At 51.8% G+C, this 19,485-nt stretch overlaps 1 protein-coding gene across 5 annotated transcripts; it reads left to right on the top strand.

Annotated features, from left to right (window-relative positions):
* The first annotated feature begins 2,334 nt into the window (after positions 1–2,334).
* On the top strand, positions 2,335–17,775 carry Ddr1 (discoidin domain receptor tyrosine kinase 1). 5 transcript variants are annotated; one of them, XM_071613542.1, is made up of 19 exons: positions 2,341–2,603; positions 2,848–3,027; positions 6,997–7,129; positions 7,226–7,328; positions 7,519–7,747; positions 9,175–9,322; positions 9,582–9,681; positions 10,153–10,339; positions 10,448–10,694; positions 11,234–11,329; positions 11,433–11,584; positions 12,328–12,493; positions 13,097–13,207; positions 14,294–14,538; positions 14,671–14,798; positions 15,015–15,233; positions 15,712–15,946; positions 16,524–16,673; positions 16,799–17,775. In XM_071613542.1, exons 3-19 carry the CDS (start codon positions 7,039–7,041, stop codon positions 16,937–16,939), a joined length of 2,748 nt encoding a protein of 915 aa, XP_071469643.1. In that variant the 5' UTR covers positions 2,341–2,603; positions 2,848–3,027; positions 6,997–7,038; the 3' UTR covers positions 16,940–17,775. The 5 variants fall into 5 exon arrangements, with proteins under 5 accessions (XP_071469644.1, XP_071469643.1, XP_027778867.1 ...); XM_027923066.2 differs by having other exon boundaries at positions 2,734–3,027; XM_027923065.3 differs by lacking the exon at positions 2,848–3,027.
* The last annotated feature ends 1,710 nt before the right edge of the window (positions 17,776–19,485 follow it).

Below are 19,485 nucleotides of genomic sequence, written 5' to 3'. Positions count from 1 at the left end.
TCACTGGTCCTGCTGGGCTTTCCTGCAGTGGTCGGGTGGTCTGCAGGCCTCTGCAGGCCCAGAGCTGGGCTTTCTTCTCTACGTGCCTCTCCTCACATTTTTTCAGCTGTTACCCCTCCTCTCCTTCCTGGGCAGCAGGAGGCCATAGGCTTGAAGGGAAGGGCAGCCCAGGCTGAGAGGGCATGCTTGGGGGAGGGATGGAAGGTCCTTTGGGGATCTGGAGGAGATGGGGCCTCTGTGGTTGAGAGTAGTATAAGAAGTGAGGGATGGGCACTGGGAGCTATGTATGGCAGGCAGAAACTCTCGGCTTTTGGTGCTGTTCTGTGGGCCCCAGGATGGCTGGGATTTCCCTCTCTGGCCCCTGGGAATCTAGGCTCCAAGCCCCGCATTCCAGCCGGCTCCAGCCCCCTTTCCGTTGTCACTTGATTCCACTGGGCCCCAGCCCTGCATCCCTCCAACTCCTCCAGCCCTGGGCTGGGTGAGGTGGGCATCACTGACTAGGAATTTCATCTGGGAGAATGAGAAGAGTGCACAATGCTTTCAGGACTCTCTGGCATCCTCTACTCTCCCCAATGGACACTTCTGTCCATATCAGTATGGGCCTAGGGTGTGGAATGTCCCATTAGGATGTGAGGAGCTGTAGCTAGGCCTGGCCAATCTTCCCAGGGCTTCCCCAGAAAACAGCTCTTGGGAGGAGGGGCTAAGTGCAGACCCAGGTGAAGTTACTGGGGAAGCCTTGGCCCCACCCCCAGCCTGGCTCCACCCCGGGCACGCCTCTCCGGCCCCAGATTTCCCAGAGGCTGGCGCACAGGGGTAGGTGCTCTAGGGAATCTCTGGGGGTTTGGGGGGAGGGCAAGAGGCACTTTTCTTAGTGACCATGGGGCTGTTAGCAGGTCCCTTAGCAGCTGGAGTGTTGTTGGGTTTGTGAACCTATGCCCCTGTATGCCTTGGCCTTTCCAAAGGGTCAGCCTCTTCCTGGTAGTGCTTTTGTGTACTTGTCTGATTGGGACTTCATGTTTCTTTGATGGGACTGTTGTTTGAAACTGTACACAGGGTGTGAGTTTATATCAGCTGTGAGGTGCAATGGGGTGGAGATCAGCAATACAGCCAGAGACCTTACTGATCTGACATTGTCTAGGTGATTGGCAGGTGTGGGGTTGTGGAGAGAGGTGGGGCTGACAGGTGGTGCTGAAACATCCCCCATGACAAGCTCTTCTGTCCCCTACCTCACCTGTTCACTACCCAGCAGTTCTCTCTTGTCTATCTGTTCTGCTTTCATCTTTGTTGGCTGTGTCTGGTTTTCAGTGTGTCTCTCTCTTCTTCCTCCTCTTGGGAATGTAGCTCAGTGGTAGAATGCTTGCCTAGCATGCTCAAGGCCCTGGGTTCAATCTCCAGTACTGCCCCAAACAAAGATCAGCCCGCACCAGATGTTACCAGTATCCTTCCTCTTCCTCCTCCCCACCACCAAATTCGTCCTGGTTCCATTTCTAGTTTCTCTTTGCCAGTGATCCGACCCTCCTGTCCCCACCAGGGCCAGAGCTGGCTGGGCCTAAGGAAAGCTTGCCCTAAGGAGGACTTTGAGCCTGCGCAGGGAGTCCAGGGGAACCAGGGTCTGATAATCTATACTCCAGAGATCCAGAGAAGACTGGGGAGTGGGCTGCCAGGGAGAGGAACTGAAAGGAGGGGATAGAGAGAGGAGGGGGGCTGGAAGAGGGTGGCCCTCCATCAGGATCTGGGGCAATCTAGGTAGGGCTGTGGAGGACGGGGCCCCAGAAAGCGCCAGAGAGAAGCAAAGGTTGGTGGTGTGAAAAGAGCAAGTCTGGCTGGACAGGTGAGCCCTGTTCCCTTCCCCCTTCTGGTTCCTGTTGCTGGGCTGGGCGCCGGGCCTGTGGGAACCCGCTCCTTCCCCAGTGCCCTAGGGCTCTCCCCCTCGCCTCTCTCCAGGAACCAGGCCCAGAAAAGGGGGAGTAGGGAGGGGCGCCAACCCCTCCTGGGGCCGCGTGTAGGGGGCCCTGAGCGGGTAGCAGCAGGCCCCCTGGCGGTGCTCTTTGTGGGGAACTCAGGGCCGCGGGGGATGGGCAGGGAGCGGGCCTGGGTCCGCAGCGCCAGAGACTGGGCTGCTGGCTAGGACTGGCGACCGCGGGGATGGCGCGCCGAGGAGGGGGTGGCGGAAGGGTTACCTGGGGAAGGCCGGGCGCGCAGGGGAATGTGGGGTGGGCGTGGCGGGGCGGAGAGGAGCGCGGGGGCCGCGAGGGCTGCGCAGGGCGTGGGAGCCGGGGGTCGACTGGGCCCGGGAGGGGGAAGGGAGGTCGGCGAGCCCAAGCGTGCGGCACGAAGGCCGAGGGGAGGGAGCGCGGGCGGGAGGAGGAGGGCGGGGAGGCGGCGCCTGGGCCCGAGCCGCCCCAGCTCTGGCTCCTCTCCCCGGAACAGGCCCCCGACAGCTGCTCGCGGGAGCCGCCTCCCGACACCCGAGCCCCGCCGGCGCCTCCAGCTCCCGGCTCCTGGCTCCCTCCGCTCCCCCTCCCCTCGCCCCGCCGCCAAGGAGGCCCTACTCCGGGCTCGGACGCTTGGTTCTGCGGTTCTGCTGGGAAGAGCGATGAGAGGTAGGGGGAGCGGCGGGAGGACCACGCTGGCGGGGGGCGAGGGCGGCGCCTGAGGGTGAGGGCCGGCGGGGGAACTCCGTCTCTTCCTGCGGTCCCAGTGCTCTGGTTCACTCTCTGACCTCCGAGAAAGTGTCCCAGCCATGGGGAAGACCCCCTTCTGTACTCGTTGTGGCGGAACTGATCCCCGGGAGGACAGGTGCGCATATGTGGCGCCACTGATTCATCTCACCCGTCCCGGGAGAAGCGGCTCGATCTGCAGCCGGCCAGTCCTGTGGGCATCTACTAACTGTTAAGCCTCCACTCGGCAACTCCCAGTTGGACAACCTGACCACAGCCCAGCAGGGAGAGGGCTTGACACCTAACCTACCAGGGACAATCGGCTGGATGGCTGGTTGGTTCTGCCATGAGATGAGGTCACTACCCAGTGAGTAACACTTTCAGAGCCCCACCCCTTCGTCCCCAGCCTTCACCTTACAGGTCCAGTGTCTGACTGGCACTGGGACTTACTGTTGCTAAAGGGATGGTAGGTGTGTCCAGAATTTAGTGGTACTGTTGAGACAGGTGAAAGCAGAATGTATGAGGAAATGGAGAAATAGCTCTTGTTCTTACTGTTACTCTTCCCATCCAGGTTTCCACCTGCCCCCACCCCGCTGACTTCCTTCTGGCTTTGTCACCCATGTATATGATCAAGAGGTGTGCCTAGTTCTGTTTGGTTCCTGTGCCTGAGGACCTTAGTGTGTCTTACATTGTCTTCTATAGAAGCAGGCATCTGCCATTTTGTACTTACAGGTGTCTGAAGGTGGCCATTCACTAAGTGCTGGGATTGGACTTTAAAGAATGCCAAGGTGTGGATGTGATGGATGTGTGCATGAGTATTGGTATTTGCCCTGCCTCTGAAAGTCTGTGAAGGGTTGTCTACCCACAGGTGTGTATGCCTGGGCTACATTTAGCCCCAGTGTTTACACCCCACTCAAGAAGTTTGTGTGTGTATGTGTGTGTGTGTGTGAGAGAGAGAGAGAGAGAGGGAGGGAGGGAGAGATTGGGGTAGGAGGCAGGGTTTGGGAGAGAAGAATGAAGGCCCTGAGGTAGGGTATCCTGGCTCCTGGCTTGTAATTGGTTGTAAAGGGGATAGCAGTGTGGGTCTTCTGGGTCTGGACTTTGGGTGTCTGACTGTGGGGTCAAGCCAGACCCAGTGGATAGAGATTTGTGGTGTTGGAGGACGGATTGCCCCAGACCCTTGCTGTTTCTCCTTCTTTCTCTGCTTGGCCCTGTGCCCTGAGTCTCTGAGCCTGTTCCATTTACCTCTTGCTTTGTGTTTCTGCTCTGTCTCCCCCTGTCTCCTGTCCTCTGCCAGTCTTTGTATCTCTGCCCCAGGCTCCTCTCTGCTCTGTCTGACTCTGATGACTCATCTGGGATAGGCATGAAGGTTACTCTGGGGAACAAGGGCTCCGCTGTTCCCAGAGAGGTGGGGGTGGAGAGCAGCACCCAGAAATTCCCAGCCAGTATCCTGGGACTCTGGCAGATGGCTCTCCTGCACTGGGGTGCTGGACTCCCAAGGGACTACTCATGGTGCCTTTTGGTTCCAGGTTCTCCTTTGATAACCAAGTGACCCCCCACAGTCATCCCCTTCAGCTGCTGCTTCATGGCTATGGGGTCTCAGCTGCCTCTTACATTCCTACCCTGGAGCATTGTGGAAGCAGCTGGAGGAGGACAAAGGGATGGGGGACTATCCCCCCCACTCCTCTTACCTCCTGGGGTGACCTGACTTCCCTGTCAGTAGACCCGCCCTCATCTCCAAGGCAACTCAGCTTTTTCCTCAGCCCTGGGCTCTTCCTTCAGAAGCAGCTACCTTTAGAAAGTGGGAACTGGAGGGGATGGAATGTCAGGCCCAGCAAGGAAAGCTGGGGGCAAGATGCTTTGGACCTGATGGTGGGGGTGGGGTAGGGTGTGAGAGGTGTCAATAGGGTCCTTCAAGATTCCAGGGCCTGGAATGATGTGCAGAGCTCTGGCAAGGCATAGGTTAAGATAGCTTTTCTTGAAGCCTGGGCGGGGGACAGTGGATACCTGGATGTGTAAGGAGATGCCAGTCGGAATGGTTTGAGATAGGGTAAGCTGCCTGGGTTCCAGGGGAACAAAGTCGAGATTTTGAAACTTTAGTGGGCCCAGATAACTTGGGGATGGTGTTAAAATGCAGAAAGTCTCTGGGGCCTGAGGGTCTGCTTTTCTCCAAAGTTCCCAGAAGATGCTGAGGCTGCTAGTCTAGGGTCCACACTGGGCTTTGAGGGCTGCAGGGGACAATGGGATTGGAAGGTGCTGGGATCCTGCACTTCTCTTAGGTTCTGGGCTTCAAGGTTGCAGGGGCCCAAGGTCAGCAGGTCCAGGCTTATCTGATGTCTAATTTTATTGTATCCTTAACAAGGTGTTGCTCAACCTTTCCTAGAGCGTCTTTGCTTTTATTTATTTATTTTTGTGCCAAGGATTGAACCCAGGAGTGCTTAACCTCCCTTTTTATTTTTTATTTTGAGACAAGGTCTTGCTAAGTTGCCCAGGGCCTCACTGTGTTGCTGAGGCTGGCTTGAACTTGCAATCCTCCTGTCTTAGTCTTCTGAGCCACTGAGATTATAGGCATACACTATCAAAAAGATGTGTCTTTGCTTTTTGGAAATTAAAATAATTTTTATTTTGTTTTGTTTTGTTTTACTTTGAGTTAGGTTGTGTTCTTGCTAAGTTGCCTATGCTGGCCTCAAACTCAAGGTCCTCCCACCTCAACCTTCCAAGTAGGTGGGATTATAGACATGTGCCATGGTACCTGGCTCAAAATGATTTTATATTCTTTTATATATATCACATGACTTTACACACATGTATAAGTATTGTTTTAGTAAAATAGTACCATTAGCATATCTTTTTTCCCTTTTTGTTTGCTTTCCCAACTCTTGGCCTATTCATGTTAACTCACGTTCTGTTGCGTATCCTCTCTACACATACACATGTGTACAAACACAGGAGTTCGTTTATTCTTTGCTTACAGAAAGTAGGATAACCCTTTATACTTCTGTATCTTGCTTTTCATTTTCAACCATGGTACAAGGAAATCATACCAAATCAGAAATTTATTGCTTCTTTGTTACTTTTCATAGCTGCACAGAAGCCCACTGAACCTTATTTATTTTTCTCATCTGGTCCCCTGTAGGCATTTACATGGCTTACAAATTTGGGTCTTTACAAAGATGCCATCTTTGTAAAACCATTCTTCTGAGACTTCTCCCATCCTTTTTATTAGATCCTCAGGAGGGGAACTTGGGATTTCAGGGGAAGTGAATTTTTAATTATAATGATACCACTAGATTGTTTTCTAGTAGTAGATGATGATGTTAAATTCCTACTGTCTAGCATGGTGGCTCCCTTTTCACCACTCTCACTACCTATAAATATTAAAACCTTAGAGAATATCTTGTTAAGCTAGGTACAGTGGTGTGCTACTATAGTCCTTTTTCCTGGAGGTTAAGGCAAAAGTATTACTTGAGCCCAGGAGTTGGAGACCAGTCTGGGCAACATAGCCAGACCCTATATCTGATTTATATTTCCCTGACTCTATAGTGATTTTCACTGTTTAAAGATAAATGTTTGGCTGGGTTTGGTGGCACACTCCTGTCATTCCAGTGACTCAGGAGGCTGAGGCAGGAGGATCACAAGTTCAGGGTAAGTCTCAGGAACTTAAAGAGGCCCTAAGCAACTTAGTGAGGCCTTGTCTGAAAATTAAAAGTAAAAAGTGCTGTGGCTGTGGCACAGTGGTTAAATACCCCTGGATTCAATCCCTAGTACCAACAAAACAAAACAAAACAACAAAATACAAATGTTTGTTGGCAACTGGACTTTTTGCTCTTCTATGAAATGACTATTCAAATTCTTTTGGCAATTTCTCTATTGTATTATTTATATATTTTTTTCTTGTTGATTTGTAAGGGTCCTTTGTTTATTGTAACTGTAACCATTTTTCTGTTCTACATGTTGTCTACATGTTTTTGAAAATTTGTTGTTTGTTCGAAGCCATTGTAAATGGGGTATTTTGTCCTTTTTCTATAGGGGGGATGGGGCTCTAGGCATATTATTTAATGGATCTCTAGACTACTTTCTTCATGTGTTAAATATGGATAGTAACAGAATCTACCTTTTAAAGTGACCGAAGATAAAATTATGGATTCTGTTTAAAGGTTTAGCCCAGTGTCTGGGACATGGGAGGCATTCTAAAAATAGAGCCAGTACTATTCAACAATGACCATTCTTGTCATTTTACTGCTCTTATCCCCAAGACAGCCATCCTGTCTTTGCTGTTGGCTGTGACTCAGTCCCCCTTATTAACTTACCCTCCTATCCATTTTGTCCCCTGCAGAGATGCTGCCCCCACCCCCTTAGGCCTGAGGGATCAGGAGCTATGGGGCCAGAGGTCCTCTCATCTCTACTGCTGCTGCTACTGCTCTTGGTAGCAACTGGAGATGCTGACATGAAGGGACATTTTGACCCTGGTAAGAAGAATGAATCTTGGGTCCCTGATGGGCAGGGCTTGGGGTGGGGAGTAAGGAGTTGAAGGCCTTGACCCATCACATGCTGTGTTCATCCAGCCAAGTGCCGCTACGCCCTGGGCATGCAAGACCGCACCATTCCAGACAGTGACATCTCTGTCTCCAGCTCCTGGTCAGACTCCACTGCTGCTCGCCACAGCAGGTATCTAGCATATTTGGGGCTGCTCTGGGACCTTTATTTGCCCTTCCAGACCATCTGACCAAGCTAAGAGGCTTTTGAGAGGTTCATTACCATTGAAATCCCAGCAGTCCAGTGGGAGCAGGTTGTAAATATTAGAGACAGACTCAGACCTACTGCCATATGTTCCCTGTGACCTCCTTCCCCCTCCCAGGCTGGAGAGCAGTGATGGGGATGGGGCATGGTGTCCTGCGGGGCCAGTGTTTCCCAAGGAGGAGGAGTACCTACAGGTGGATCTACGGCGGCTACACCTCGTGGCTCTGGTGGGCACCCAGGGACGCCATGCTGGGGGCCTGGGCAAAGAGTTCTCCCGCAGCTACCGGCTGCGTTACTCCCGGGATGGCCACCGCTGGATGGACTGGAAGGATCGCTGGGGTCAGGAGGTGAGGCTGGTTGGGACAGTGCCCAAAGGAGGCTGACTCCTCTCTCCTCCAGTGACACTTAAATAGCACCTGAACACTGATGATGCTCCAGTTATAGCATCTTCAGTGCCGGCTTCTCCCCTGAGCATTCATTACTCAGTATTGCAAACTGAGGACATCCTGGACCTTGCCAAGTCGGTGTTTGAGCATCTCATACTTATCATTTACTTCCCAGGTGGAACTCCCACCTTAAACCTGTTCTTTCGCTGGAGATATAGCTCAGTGGTAGAACACTTGCCTAACATGCACAAGGCCCTGGGTTCAATCCCTGGTATCACCAAAAAAGAAAAGGAAAAAAAAAAAAAAAAAAGACAAACTGTTCTTCCCCAGCTTTCTCAGATTTCAGATGATATTCCCTATTTCTCTTCCTCTTACCTCCTTCTTCAAAAGCATCAGCAGGGCCTGCCTGCTCTACCTCCATTGGCATTTCTTGAATCCCACCACTTCTCCCCACTCTACTGACCTAGGCCAAATGCCACCCGTCAGCTAGATGAATGCAGCAGTCTCCAAACTGTTCTGCCTGCTTTGCTGCCCCTTTCTCCCTGAAGTGAAATCTCCACCTCCATGCTACGTATAGCAGAACTTAAAAAAATGTAAATCAGACATATCATCCCAGCTCTCGGCCTGCCACTGGTATTTCGCTCTGCCAGAACAAAAACTAATCTTGAGTGGGCACGGACTTTAGCCTGACCTCTCTCTGGCTGTGCCTATGCTTTGCTCTGCCTTGGCCTCACTGCTTTGCTTGCTCTTCCTGGAACAAGCCAGGGCTCATTCCCACATGACAGGACATTTTTACTTGCTGTTCTCTGGGCCAGGCAAGCTCCTCCCCTAGATACCCACAGACTCCCCCTTGCTCCATTTTCTGAGATGTTACCTCGAGAGCCTTGGCTGACCACCTGCCTCACTGTTCTGTCCCCACATACTGTCTTTTGTTCCTCATAGCTGTTTCTCCTACTGTAATCTCAGTTCTGTGAAGGGAAGGACTGATGTTTACCACTGACGATATGAGTGTCACAGAGTTGGCACTCAGTCAGTTTTGGCTGAATGAACAGAAGGAATGGGATGAAGCAAGAGGGGGAAGCTGAGGTGGGGTGCAGGGCTCTGAGGGATTGGTTAGGATCTGGAAATAATAGCATGAGTACTTGGAGACAAATGGAGCCAGGCAAGGAGAGGGGGCTGAGAATGGAGTTGGAGGTCAGACCACCAGGGCCAGGAGAGATGTCAGAGATCTCTGCTGCAGACCCACATTTACAAATGCCTGGCTGCACCCCACAGTACTGTGCACTCAGTATCACCCTTCACGTTTTTTTTAGTGGCCACTGTGGGCTGGGAAGTTAGATTTGATTCGGGGCCCTTCCTACCCATCCTCCCCATTTCCTGGCCCACAGGTGATCTCAGGTAATGAGGACCCTGGGGGAGTGGTGCTGAAGGACCTTGGGCCCCCCATGGTGGCCCGCCTGGTTCGCTTCTACCCCCGGGCTGACCGTGTTATGAGCGTCTGTCTGCGAGTGGAGCTCTATGGCTGCCTCTGGAGGGGTGAGTAGGTCAGCCCCCAAATAATCCATTTTCAGTTCTGGGGACTGAGGGTGGGGAGTGTAAAGAAAGGCACCCAGGATCCTTTCTCCTGTTGGGAAGCTGTCCCTCTGGATGTGGAGGGGACTGGTCAACATTGCCTCCTCCATGATAGTGGGCCAGTGGAGGGATACAAAAAAGGGACTGAAATCTCCCAAGCCTGATGCAGGGGTAGGGAATGGAGGCTTTGTGCCTCTAATACCCCTCCTCCCACCTGCCCCAGATGGACTTCTGTCTTACACAGCCCCTGTGGGGCAAACGATGTACTTATCTGAAGCCGTGCACCTCAACGACTCCACCTATGATGGATATACTGTTGGCGGGTGAGAGGAATGGGCCCTGCAGGATGTGGAGCCTGGGGTGGGTGGGAGGCCAGAGTGTGTGTGGGGTTTTGGTAAGTAGTCTGGGCAGTAAAATGGAAGAACTGGGGAGAGAGATCTGTTAGGTGGGATGGAATAAATGGTAGCAAGATGATTATTAGCCCATAAGTCAGTAAAAATTAGAAAAAGGCACCCTTTGGCTAAGATCATCTTATTATGGAAATTATCATAATAGTGATTGAATAGTGTACCTCAGAGGGTGCCTCTGTGCAGTGTGTCATCTGCAAAGTATCTGTGATGGCCTGGTGTGGTGGGTTGTTAGAGGAGAGAGCTGCAAGAAGTTTGGTGGTGTGGGAATGGGATGAATGGATGGGAGCCAGGCCGCCCAGGCCACTGGGGTGGATGTGTAAAGCACCTGGGTAGTTGACACCCTCTTCCCTTCCAACCTCCCCTTTTTGTTCCCCTCTTCTCCAGGCTGCAGTATGGTGGTCTGGGCCAGCTGGCAGATGGTGTGGTAGGGCTGGATGACTTTAGGCAGAGCCAGGAACTTCGAGTTTGGCCAGGCTATGATTATGTGGGATGGAGTAACCATAGCTTCCCCAGTGGCTATGTGGAGATGGAGTTTGAGTTTGAGCAGTTGAGGGCCTTCCAGGCCATGCAGGTAAGTGAGCCTGCCTCTCTGGGAAGGCTCTGAAGCCAGGGTAGGTGCTGCTCTGGTACCCTCAGGGCTCTCTGGCTCTGACCCCGTGTCCCTCTCCCTTCTTCCCAGGTACACTGTAACAACATGCACACACTGGGAGCCCGCCTGCCAGGTGGGGTGGAGTGTCGCTTCAAGCGGGGCCCTGCCATGGCCTGGGAAGGGGAGCCCATGCGCCATGCCCTGGGAGGCAGCCTAGGGGACCCCAGAGCCCGGGCTATCTCAGTGCCCCTGGGTGGCCGTGTGGGTCGCTTTCTGCAGTGCCGCTTCCTCTTTGCGGGGCCCTGGTTACTCTTCAGTGAAATTTCCTTCATCTCTGGTAAGTCCCTGGAGTATGCCCAATCCCCAGCCCCTGGGATTGCCAGCTGACTTAATTCTTAACCCTGTAGTACCCCCAGAATATCCATTCTTGGCATCATATTGTCCCAACACCCATGAAACTTCTCTACTGGGGTGGAAATAATTGGCATCTCTTTTTCCCTTGTTCCCTGTATCTGTTTGTCTTTTCTTTATGAGCCTTTCACTCATGACTGAACCTGATTCAGTCCTTTGGACAGTACTGAAATACTTCTGTATTAGTTGAGTCCACTCTTTTCTAAACCTCCTGATACCCATCACCATCCACTTGGCGGGAAGCCCTCCATTTCCTCACCATTCAGTGACTAAGGGGTTAACATCTGCCATAGCCAGGGGCTCTGTTCCACCATGTTCTCTGATTGATTGGTGTTCTGACTGACCAGTGGTGGCCTATATTGTCACCCCTGCTTCTATTCAATTCCCTAGGTTTCATGCATACATACCTCTAGGGGGTCCCTTCCTCCTCCCCTTCTAATTGCCTTTTCTCTTCCTTTCCCCCAGATGTGGTAAATGACTCCTCTCAGGTTCTGGGGGGCACCTTTGCACCAGCCCCCTGGTGGCCTCCTGGCCCACCTCCCACCAACTTCAGTAGCTTGGGTGAGTAGGCTCTTACGAGGGGCCCCTTCCCAGGGATGTGGACCCTGCTCCTCCTTCCTCCCTGGGCCTCCCTTCTGGGTGCTGACCCTTTTGCCTCTGCCAGAGCTGGAGCCCCGGGGCCAGCAGCCTGTGGCCAAGGCAGAGGGGAGCCCGACTGCCATTCTCATAGGCTGCCTGGTGGCGATCATCCTGCTGCTGCTGCTTATCATTGCCCTCATGCTCTGGCGGCTGCACTGGCGCAGGCTCCTCAGCAAGGTGGGTGGTGCTGGTGGGATGAGGGTGGAGAAGTTGCTCCCATAGAGCCCCTCACTGTCCAGGCACAGGCATATCACGGTCCAGCAGGGCTGGCAGGGCAAAGTTTAATAGTGTAACTAGAGACCACTTTCAAAGGTGTGAGCTGGATGCAGGGCATTACAAGGAGCGGGTCACTTTCCCATTCCTGTGGTCCTGCTAGGGCGAGAGGAAGCTGCAGTATCGAATCCCTGGGAGGAGTGAGTCTGGAGAGGGTGCCTTGAGCTGAGGGGTGGACTTTAGAGCAGGGATACAGGCTGTGGCAGTCCAGTCCCGAGGGAGAGGATGGGAGAGTAAATCCCCTGACATCATTTTCTCCCTTCAGTCTCTGGTTGGGGTTCTTTTCTCACCAACCTTAACCAGCTAGTGGCAGTCCACACTGGTCATTCTGTTGGGGCAGGAGTGGTGGGAAAAGATGGAGAGTAGAGTGAGAGGGGCAAATAGAGGATGCTTGGATTCTCCCAAGTCCTTGTCTTCTTGGGAAAGTCCAAGGTGCTGGTACACATTAAGGTTGATAAATATGGGAAGTTACTTAAATGCTCTTGAGCTTTAGTTTCTTTATCTGTGAAATTGGGCATATGTAGGAGCTACAACTGTAGGACTATTGTGAAGATTAAAGAGGAGAACATAGGAACAGCACTTACGAGGTGCCAGGAAATGTGTGCTACGCAGGGGCAACACTTAACTTTGCCCACTCCTCTAACAAGGCTGAGCGACGGGTATTGGAAGAGGAGCTGACAGTTCATCTCTCTGTTCCTGGGGACACCATCCTCATCAACAATCGCCCGGGTCCCCGAGAACCACCCCCTTACCAAGAGCCCCGGCCTCGTGGGAATCCACCCCACTCTGCTCCCTGTGTCCCCGGTGGCTCTGGTAAGGCCTTCTTTGTTCCAGTCCTACCTCCATCCTCTCTGCCTGTCTTCTTATTGTATCCCTCTTTCTCTCTCTCCTATTTTTTCTTTTCCTGTCTTCCCTAGTTTCAATTTATTTTCTTATTTCTGTGCCTCTGTTCACCTTCTTCATCATTCCATGTCTCGACCATATAATCTTCCTGAAGGATTTCCCATCTATTATCCATAATCCCCAGTCGTCTCATTCTGTCTCTGTATCATACATACATTTCTCTATATTCTCTGTTACTTTCTATTGTGTCTCCCTGACCCCTCTCTTCTTTTTCCTAGACTCACCATGTTTAATTCTTCCTTCCATCTATCTATACATTCATACTACCATCCATCCATTTATCTATATTTATATATCCATTTGTCTATCCATCAAATTGTCTGTTTATCATCCCCTCTATTGTCCATCAATCACCAATCTACTAGCTCTCCACCACTCTCCAGGTCCTTGTTTTATCCTCTCTTAGTACATTCAATCCCATCACCCTGGTCTTGCCCTATTCCAGGTCTCCCTGTCTGTCTAGCCTTGAGTCTCATCCCTTCCCCGTGTCTCCCCCCCTCCTTCTCCCGACAGCGCTGCTGCTCTCCAATCCAGCCTACCGCCTCCTTCTGGCCACTTACGCCCGTCCCCCTCGAGGCCCGGGCCCCCCCACACCCGCCTGGGCCAAACCCACCAACACCCAGGGTAAGCCCCTCTGCCCCTGGGCTCCACCAGGCTCCCCATACCTCCACTGGGGCAGGGAGAAGCCCGCACACCTTGCACTCCCTCTCCTCCCCACTGTGGCCTCTTCTGCTCTCCTGAGCTCCCTGGCAGAGCTCTTGTGCCCTTCACTCACTATTGCTTCTTGCTCCTTTTGAAGGCCTCCCCCTCTAGCCGAGGTGTAGTCCTATCGGTCTTGGCTCTGTCCCTTCCTCCTCTCATACCCTGTCTCTACAGCTCTCCAGAGCTGGAGAGGAGGTTGCTGTGGTGCCCCAGGTTCTCTTGTAACACCTTTATTCTCCCCTTTCTCTAGAGCTGCAAGGAGGGCCTCTCACCCTGGGCACTTGCCCTCTTCCCCCATGTGTCCTCTCTTCGCAGTCCCAGAGGTGAAGGCTCACACTCCACCCTTCCTGTCTCTCCTCCCCTCCTCTGTGTTGCCTTCTCATTGTGGTCCCTTCCCCAGCACCAAGAGGGATAGCTCTGCTTCCCTCCCTGTCTGTAGACAATTGTTTTGGGGGCTGTAAGGAACCGTTGCCCTTTTCCCTCTCTGTGTGCCCCTGTCTCTGCCTGTCTTTGAGCTTGGTGTGTTGGGTTGGGGAGTTTGGGTAACCATGGCAGGGAAAAGTCAGGCTATGAGAAGTGGGAGAACAGATAAAGTGAACAAGAGGAAGTTGGTGGTGAGTGGGACAAGGGTTTGGAGAGTGAAGGAGACTGGATGGCTGAACCCTCCTTCTTTGATGGTGGGTAGATGAATTCCTCTTCCATCCAAGACTCATCTCATGGTCTCTTAGGCTATGCTGGGAGATCCCTAGACAGTAAGATTTTATAATAGTTTTTGATCAACCATTTTCATTGTCTTGAAAAATCCCCTAGAGTAGTTAACTCTTATCTCACCCCAGTGCTTTCTTTGGTTTGAGGTTGGTGGTTGGAATACTGGGGAGATGCAGGGTGGATTCAGTCTCTCACCCAAATGGAAGACATGGAGGGCCTTGGGGAGGCTGGGGTGTGAACTGTGGTTCTTAGGGGTTGATCCTGATGCCTTGCCTGTTTTCTTTCTCCTCACTCCTCCAGCCTGCAATGGGGATTATATGGAGCCTGAGAAGCCAGGTGCCCCGCTTCTGCCCCCACCTCCCCAGAACAGCGTCCCCCATTATGCCGAGGCTGACATTGTTACCCTGCAGGGCGTCACTGGGGGCAACACCTATGCTGTGCCTGCACTGCCCCCAGGGGCAGTTGGGGATGGGCCCCCCAGAGTGGATTTCCCTCGGTCACGGCTCCGCTTCAAGGAGAAGCTTGGCGAGGGCCAGTTTGGGGAGGTAAGGAGGATGCCTGCCTGGCCATCAATAGTGTCTGCCCTGACTGGGGGCTTTGATGTCATGCCTTACCATCTGTGCAGTGTTACTCCATTTGATTTTGTGACCTTCTAGGAAATGACCTTCTTTCTCTAGGTGCACCTGTGTGAGGTAGAGAACCCTCAAGATCTGGTCAGTCTTGACTTCCCCATCAATGTACACAAGGGACAACCCTTGCTGGTAGCTGTCAAGATCCTACGGCCAGATGCTACCAAGAATGCCAGGTGAGTATCAGGAATGGTATCTGGAAGAAGGGAAGGGAGGCCAAGAAGAGTAGGGAGCAATGTAGAGAGAACTATGGTATGGACCAAGAGAAGACTGGTGTCTGGGGTGGGAGGTTTGCTTGTGTGCTGAGGGTGGAGGCAACTTTTCCTTACGAGCAGGAGGGAAGGTGCAGGCCACCCCTTGGTGCTCCCTCCACCTTCTTCCTGCTTCCCCAGGAATGATTTCTTGAAGGAGGTGAAGATCATGTCACGACTCAAGGACCCAAACATCATCCGGCTCCTGGGTGTGTGTGTGCAGGATGACCCCCTGTGCATGATTACTGATTACATGGAGAATGGAGACCTGAACCAGTTTCTCAGTGCCCATCAGCTGGAAGACAAGGCAGCCGAAGGGGCCTCCAGGGATGGGGAGGCTGCCCAGGGGCCCACCATCAGGTACCCATGTACCCAGGCAAGGACTTCCTTGAGAACTCCCTGGCAGTTCTCCTCCTCTTTCAACTTCAGTCTTGAGGGAAAGAGAGGAGCATGGGGGAAGAGAGGCAGATAGAGATTTCAGGAGGAACTGGGACCATAATAATCCAGAAACTTGGCCAGAAAGGCTGGAGATTACTGAGTGTGGTGAAGGGACTTAGACGCTGCTATGAATTCCTTTCTGCCCTCCCTCAGCCTTATCACCCCTGAGTCCAGATGGCAGAACCTAACAAAACACAAGCTCCCCAGGGTTGGATGAGCTAGAGAGGTTGAGTGGGAGCCTGCACTGGCCTACACATGGGTATTCCCTCTCCTCCCTGGGAGCAGAAGTGATGTGGTCCTGGGGCTAGGCTCCCTTCCTCTCCCGGACAAGGATGTTTGAAGAAGGGAGGAGTCTGGGGATGACTCCCAGTGACTCCCAATAATTGCCTTCCTTGCTCAGCTACCCGATGCTCTTGCATGTGGCAGCCCAGATCGCCTCAGGCATGCGTTATTTGGCCACACTCAACTTTGTACATCGAGACCTGGCCACACGGAATTGCCTGGTTGGGGAAAATTTCACCATCAAAATTGCTGACTTTGGCATGAGCCGAAACCTCTATGCTGGGGATTATTATCGTGTGCAGGGCCGGGCAGTACTGCCCATCCGGTGGATGGCCTGGGAATGCATCCTCATGGTAAGCAACCTGAAGAGAGGTAGGGTGGTGGTGGAGGAAACCAGCTGCCATTCTCAGTTCTGTGGCTCCTTTAGTCACTTGCCTTCTCTGGGCTTTAGTCTCCTCATCCATAAAATGGCTCAAGGGACTGGAGAGATGAGGAGCAGCAGTATGATGGGTTCAGGCACCAAGAGCAGTGGATACAGAGGATAGTCAGAGTAGCAGAGAGATAAGAGATAAGAAAATAGGAACTCAGGAACCTTGTCTACTCAGGAGGGGTGCTCTGCAGGAGGTCTTGGGGGAGCTCACTCAGGCCAGGAATTCTGAGCCATATTTTTACTAGAGACAGAAGGACCTGGGGGAAGATTCAGGGTCAGGGGGGCAGATGGAGACAAAGGATAAGTAGAAGGAAGAGAGAACCAAAGCATGGGAGAAGAAGCAGAACTCTAGGGAGAGAGGACCAGCTTGTTGGGAAAGGGACCAGCTGAGGAGAATAGAGCCTGAGGCTGGGAGGAGTCAGGCTGGGTGGCTTTGGGCTTCTGCACAGCTAAGCTGCCTGGTGCCCTTCTCTGCCTTTGTTGCCCTTTCCTTGTGCCAGGGGAAGTTCACAACAGCCAGTGACGTGTGGGCCTTTGGGGTGACTCTGTGGGAGGTGCTGATGCTCTGTAGGGCCCAACCCTTTGGGCAGCTCACCGACGAGCAAGTCATCGAGAATGCTGGGGAGTTCTTCCGGGACCAGGGACGACAGGTCAGAGCAGAGGGAGGGGAGATGGATTGCAGTGGGGGTGGGGAGGACTGGGAAGGGCAAAGCATGTCATCTTGGAGACTTGAAGAACCTCTTCCCTGCCTCTCATCCATGTTGCCACAATACAGGTGTACCTGTTCCGGCCACCTGCCTGCCCACAGGGCCTGTATGAGCTGATGCTTCAGTGCTGGAGCAGGGAGCCTGAGCAGCGACCCCCTTTTTCCCAACTGCATCGGTTCCTGGCAGAAGATGCACTCAATACAGTGTGAATCACAACATTCAGCTGCCCACCCCCTTGGGGAGCAATCCAAGGGAAACCAGTGATACTAAAACAAGAGGAGCCTATGGTATCCCCACTTCACCCTCTTCCAGCAGCCCAGCACCAAGAGAGGCAGTGTGACAACAGGTGGGCTGGGCCTGCCCAGGGAGCTGATAACTCCATTTTCAGTGGACATATGCTCGTGTCCACATCCTGTTTCTCCTTCCATCTCCTCCTTAGAAGCTCCTGCCACCCACCCAGCTGGCCCTATGGATGGGATCCTCTCTGACTTCTTTCACCATCCTTTGGGGAAGGGTGGGAACAAATGCAGGGCAGACACTGGACATGGCCTGTTGAACACCTGGGTCCCACTGGATAACACTGGTTCCTGGGGAGTTGGCTGTGTCCCCAGCCTCTCTCTTCCTGTCACACACTGGACCCCACTGGCTGAGAATTTAGGGGGTAGAAAGGACAAGAAGGGAAGAAAGCTGTTCCCTGAGCCTACCCCGGAACTGTTCTCAGCTTTGGCTTCCTCCTCCATCCCCAATACACTGGACCTGGGGATTCCCTACTACCCACCTGCCACCTGTGCTGTAGCTAGAACTTCTCTAAACCTGTACATTTCTGTGGAGTAAACTGGGATTAGGGGAAAAGAGGGAGTGATGGCCTTTGGCCTTGGGGTTGGACATCTCTATTAGCTGCCAAAATGGTTTTTCTATAATCACTTGGGGTTTGTACATTTTTGGGGGGAGAGACACAGATTTTTACACTAATATATGGATCTAGCTTGAGACAACTTTAATCCCCTGCATTAGGCAGGTAATAATAAAGGTTGAATTTTCCACAGCTCTGAGTGAGTTTCTTGGGCTAAAATCTGCCTCTTACCAACCCATTTCCTGTCTTCCTTTCTTCTTTCTCCCTGGTCTATTTCCTACCACCTACCTTTGTCCAGCACAGTGGTCTGTTTCAACATAATCCAGGCCCTTGCCAGTGGGACCTCATGAGACTGCATGAATATGTGAACTCAGGAACTTTGTCTACTCAGGAGGGGTGCTCTGCAGGAGGTCTTGGGGGAGCTCACTCAGGCCAGGGATTCTGAGCCACATTTTGTGCCAGGAACTCTGTTGGCAGTCTGGAGGTGTCTCTTGACCCTTCCTCAGAATTATGTTTGTTTTTTTCCTCCCTTCTACTGGAGATTGAACCCAGGGCTTGTGCATGCTAGACAAGTGCTCTACCACTGAGTTATATTTCCAGCCCTTTTTATTTTGAGATAGGGTCTCATTAAGTTGCCTATGCTGGCCTTGAATTTGTGATCGTCCAGGGATCGAATCCACAAGTGCTTAACCACTGATCCACATCCCCAGCCCTTTCAATTTTTTTTTTTTTTACATTTGGAGACAGGGTCTTGCTAAATTGCTTAGGGACTTGCTAAATTGTGGAGGCTGGACTCAAACTTGCAATCCTCCTGCCTCAGGCTCCTGAGTCACTGGGATTACAGACATGCAATACCGCTCCTAGCTCCAGGATTGTTTTAAAATTCATAAAATATGGATCATAAGATTGAAGGATTACCAATTGACTTACTTTGCCAAAATGTTAAAAAATTATGATAGTAACAAATATGCTTCTCTTAGTAATGAACAAACTATTTTGGGAATTCTATAACCACTGTAGTAGGATATAAAAATATATTTCTATTAGTGACAAGTCCCAGGTATGACTGATACTACTGGGGGTTTGCTTGCATTTATAATTGAAGGAAATGCTAATTTTTAGTTAGAGGTTGAGGTTAATAAAAATAAAAAGTCTAATTTCTTTTTCTTGCTCAAATTCTAGGACCCTCCCTTCCCCTGAGGGTCTGGGGAAGGTGAGACCCCTGGATTAGGCTGACCAAGTGTGCAAATGATCGAGTGTGAGCTGTCTAGTTGGAAGCCAGAACCATAAGCCTAAATGATCTGAGGCCCAGAAGGATGAGATCAGCCACAAGTCCTAAGAAAGCATTTAATGAGGAGTCTGAATTTGGTTAAAAAATAAGCAACTAGTTCCAGATATTGGATGAGGCAGACCTGTCTAGATAGCAGTTCATGTGAAATAAGGCCCCTTGATATTCACAAAATGAGCCAAATGGTTAATGAGGATAACAATAAGACTGAATTAATAGACTCTGAGACTGAATTAATAGACTCAGGGTTCTGGTCACAGATCTAATAATCCTGCAAAAACCTACACAGGTCAGACCACTGTGCACCGTAATTTAAGATGGGCACTGGCAGGTTAAGAGTTTAGAAGCCAGAACCCAGAATAATAAGCAATAGAGGCCAAGTAGTAAACTGATAATGCCCAAATCTCCAAGCCCAGACTCTCAAGCTCTAGACCTATAATGCAACCTGAAGTTCACGTGAATTTCAGTCTTAACATGTTCAAACCTCCTCCTCCACAGTATCCTGACTCAGTGAGTGGCAGCCACATCCACTCAGCTGCACAAGGTATCATCCTTGACAACCCTCCTTCCTTACCCTTACCTGCCATGGCCAATCCAGTACAAAGCTCATTTGG

Source organism: Marmota flaviventris, chromosome 6, assembly GCF_047511675.1.
Source record: "Marmota flaviventris isolate mMarFla1 chromosome 6, mMarFla1.hap1, whole genome shotgun sequence".
NCBI lineage: Eukaryota > Metazoa > Chordata > Mammalia > Rodentia > Sciuridae > Marmota > Marmota flaviventris.
The sequence above is the reverse complement of the archived record's forward strand: the minus strand, read 5'-3'. Positions and strand labels throughout refer to the sequence as shown.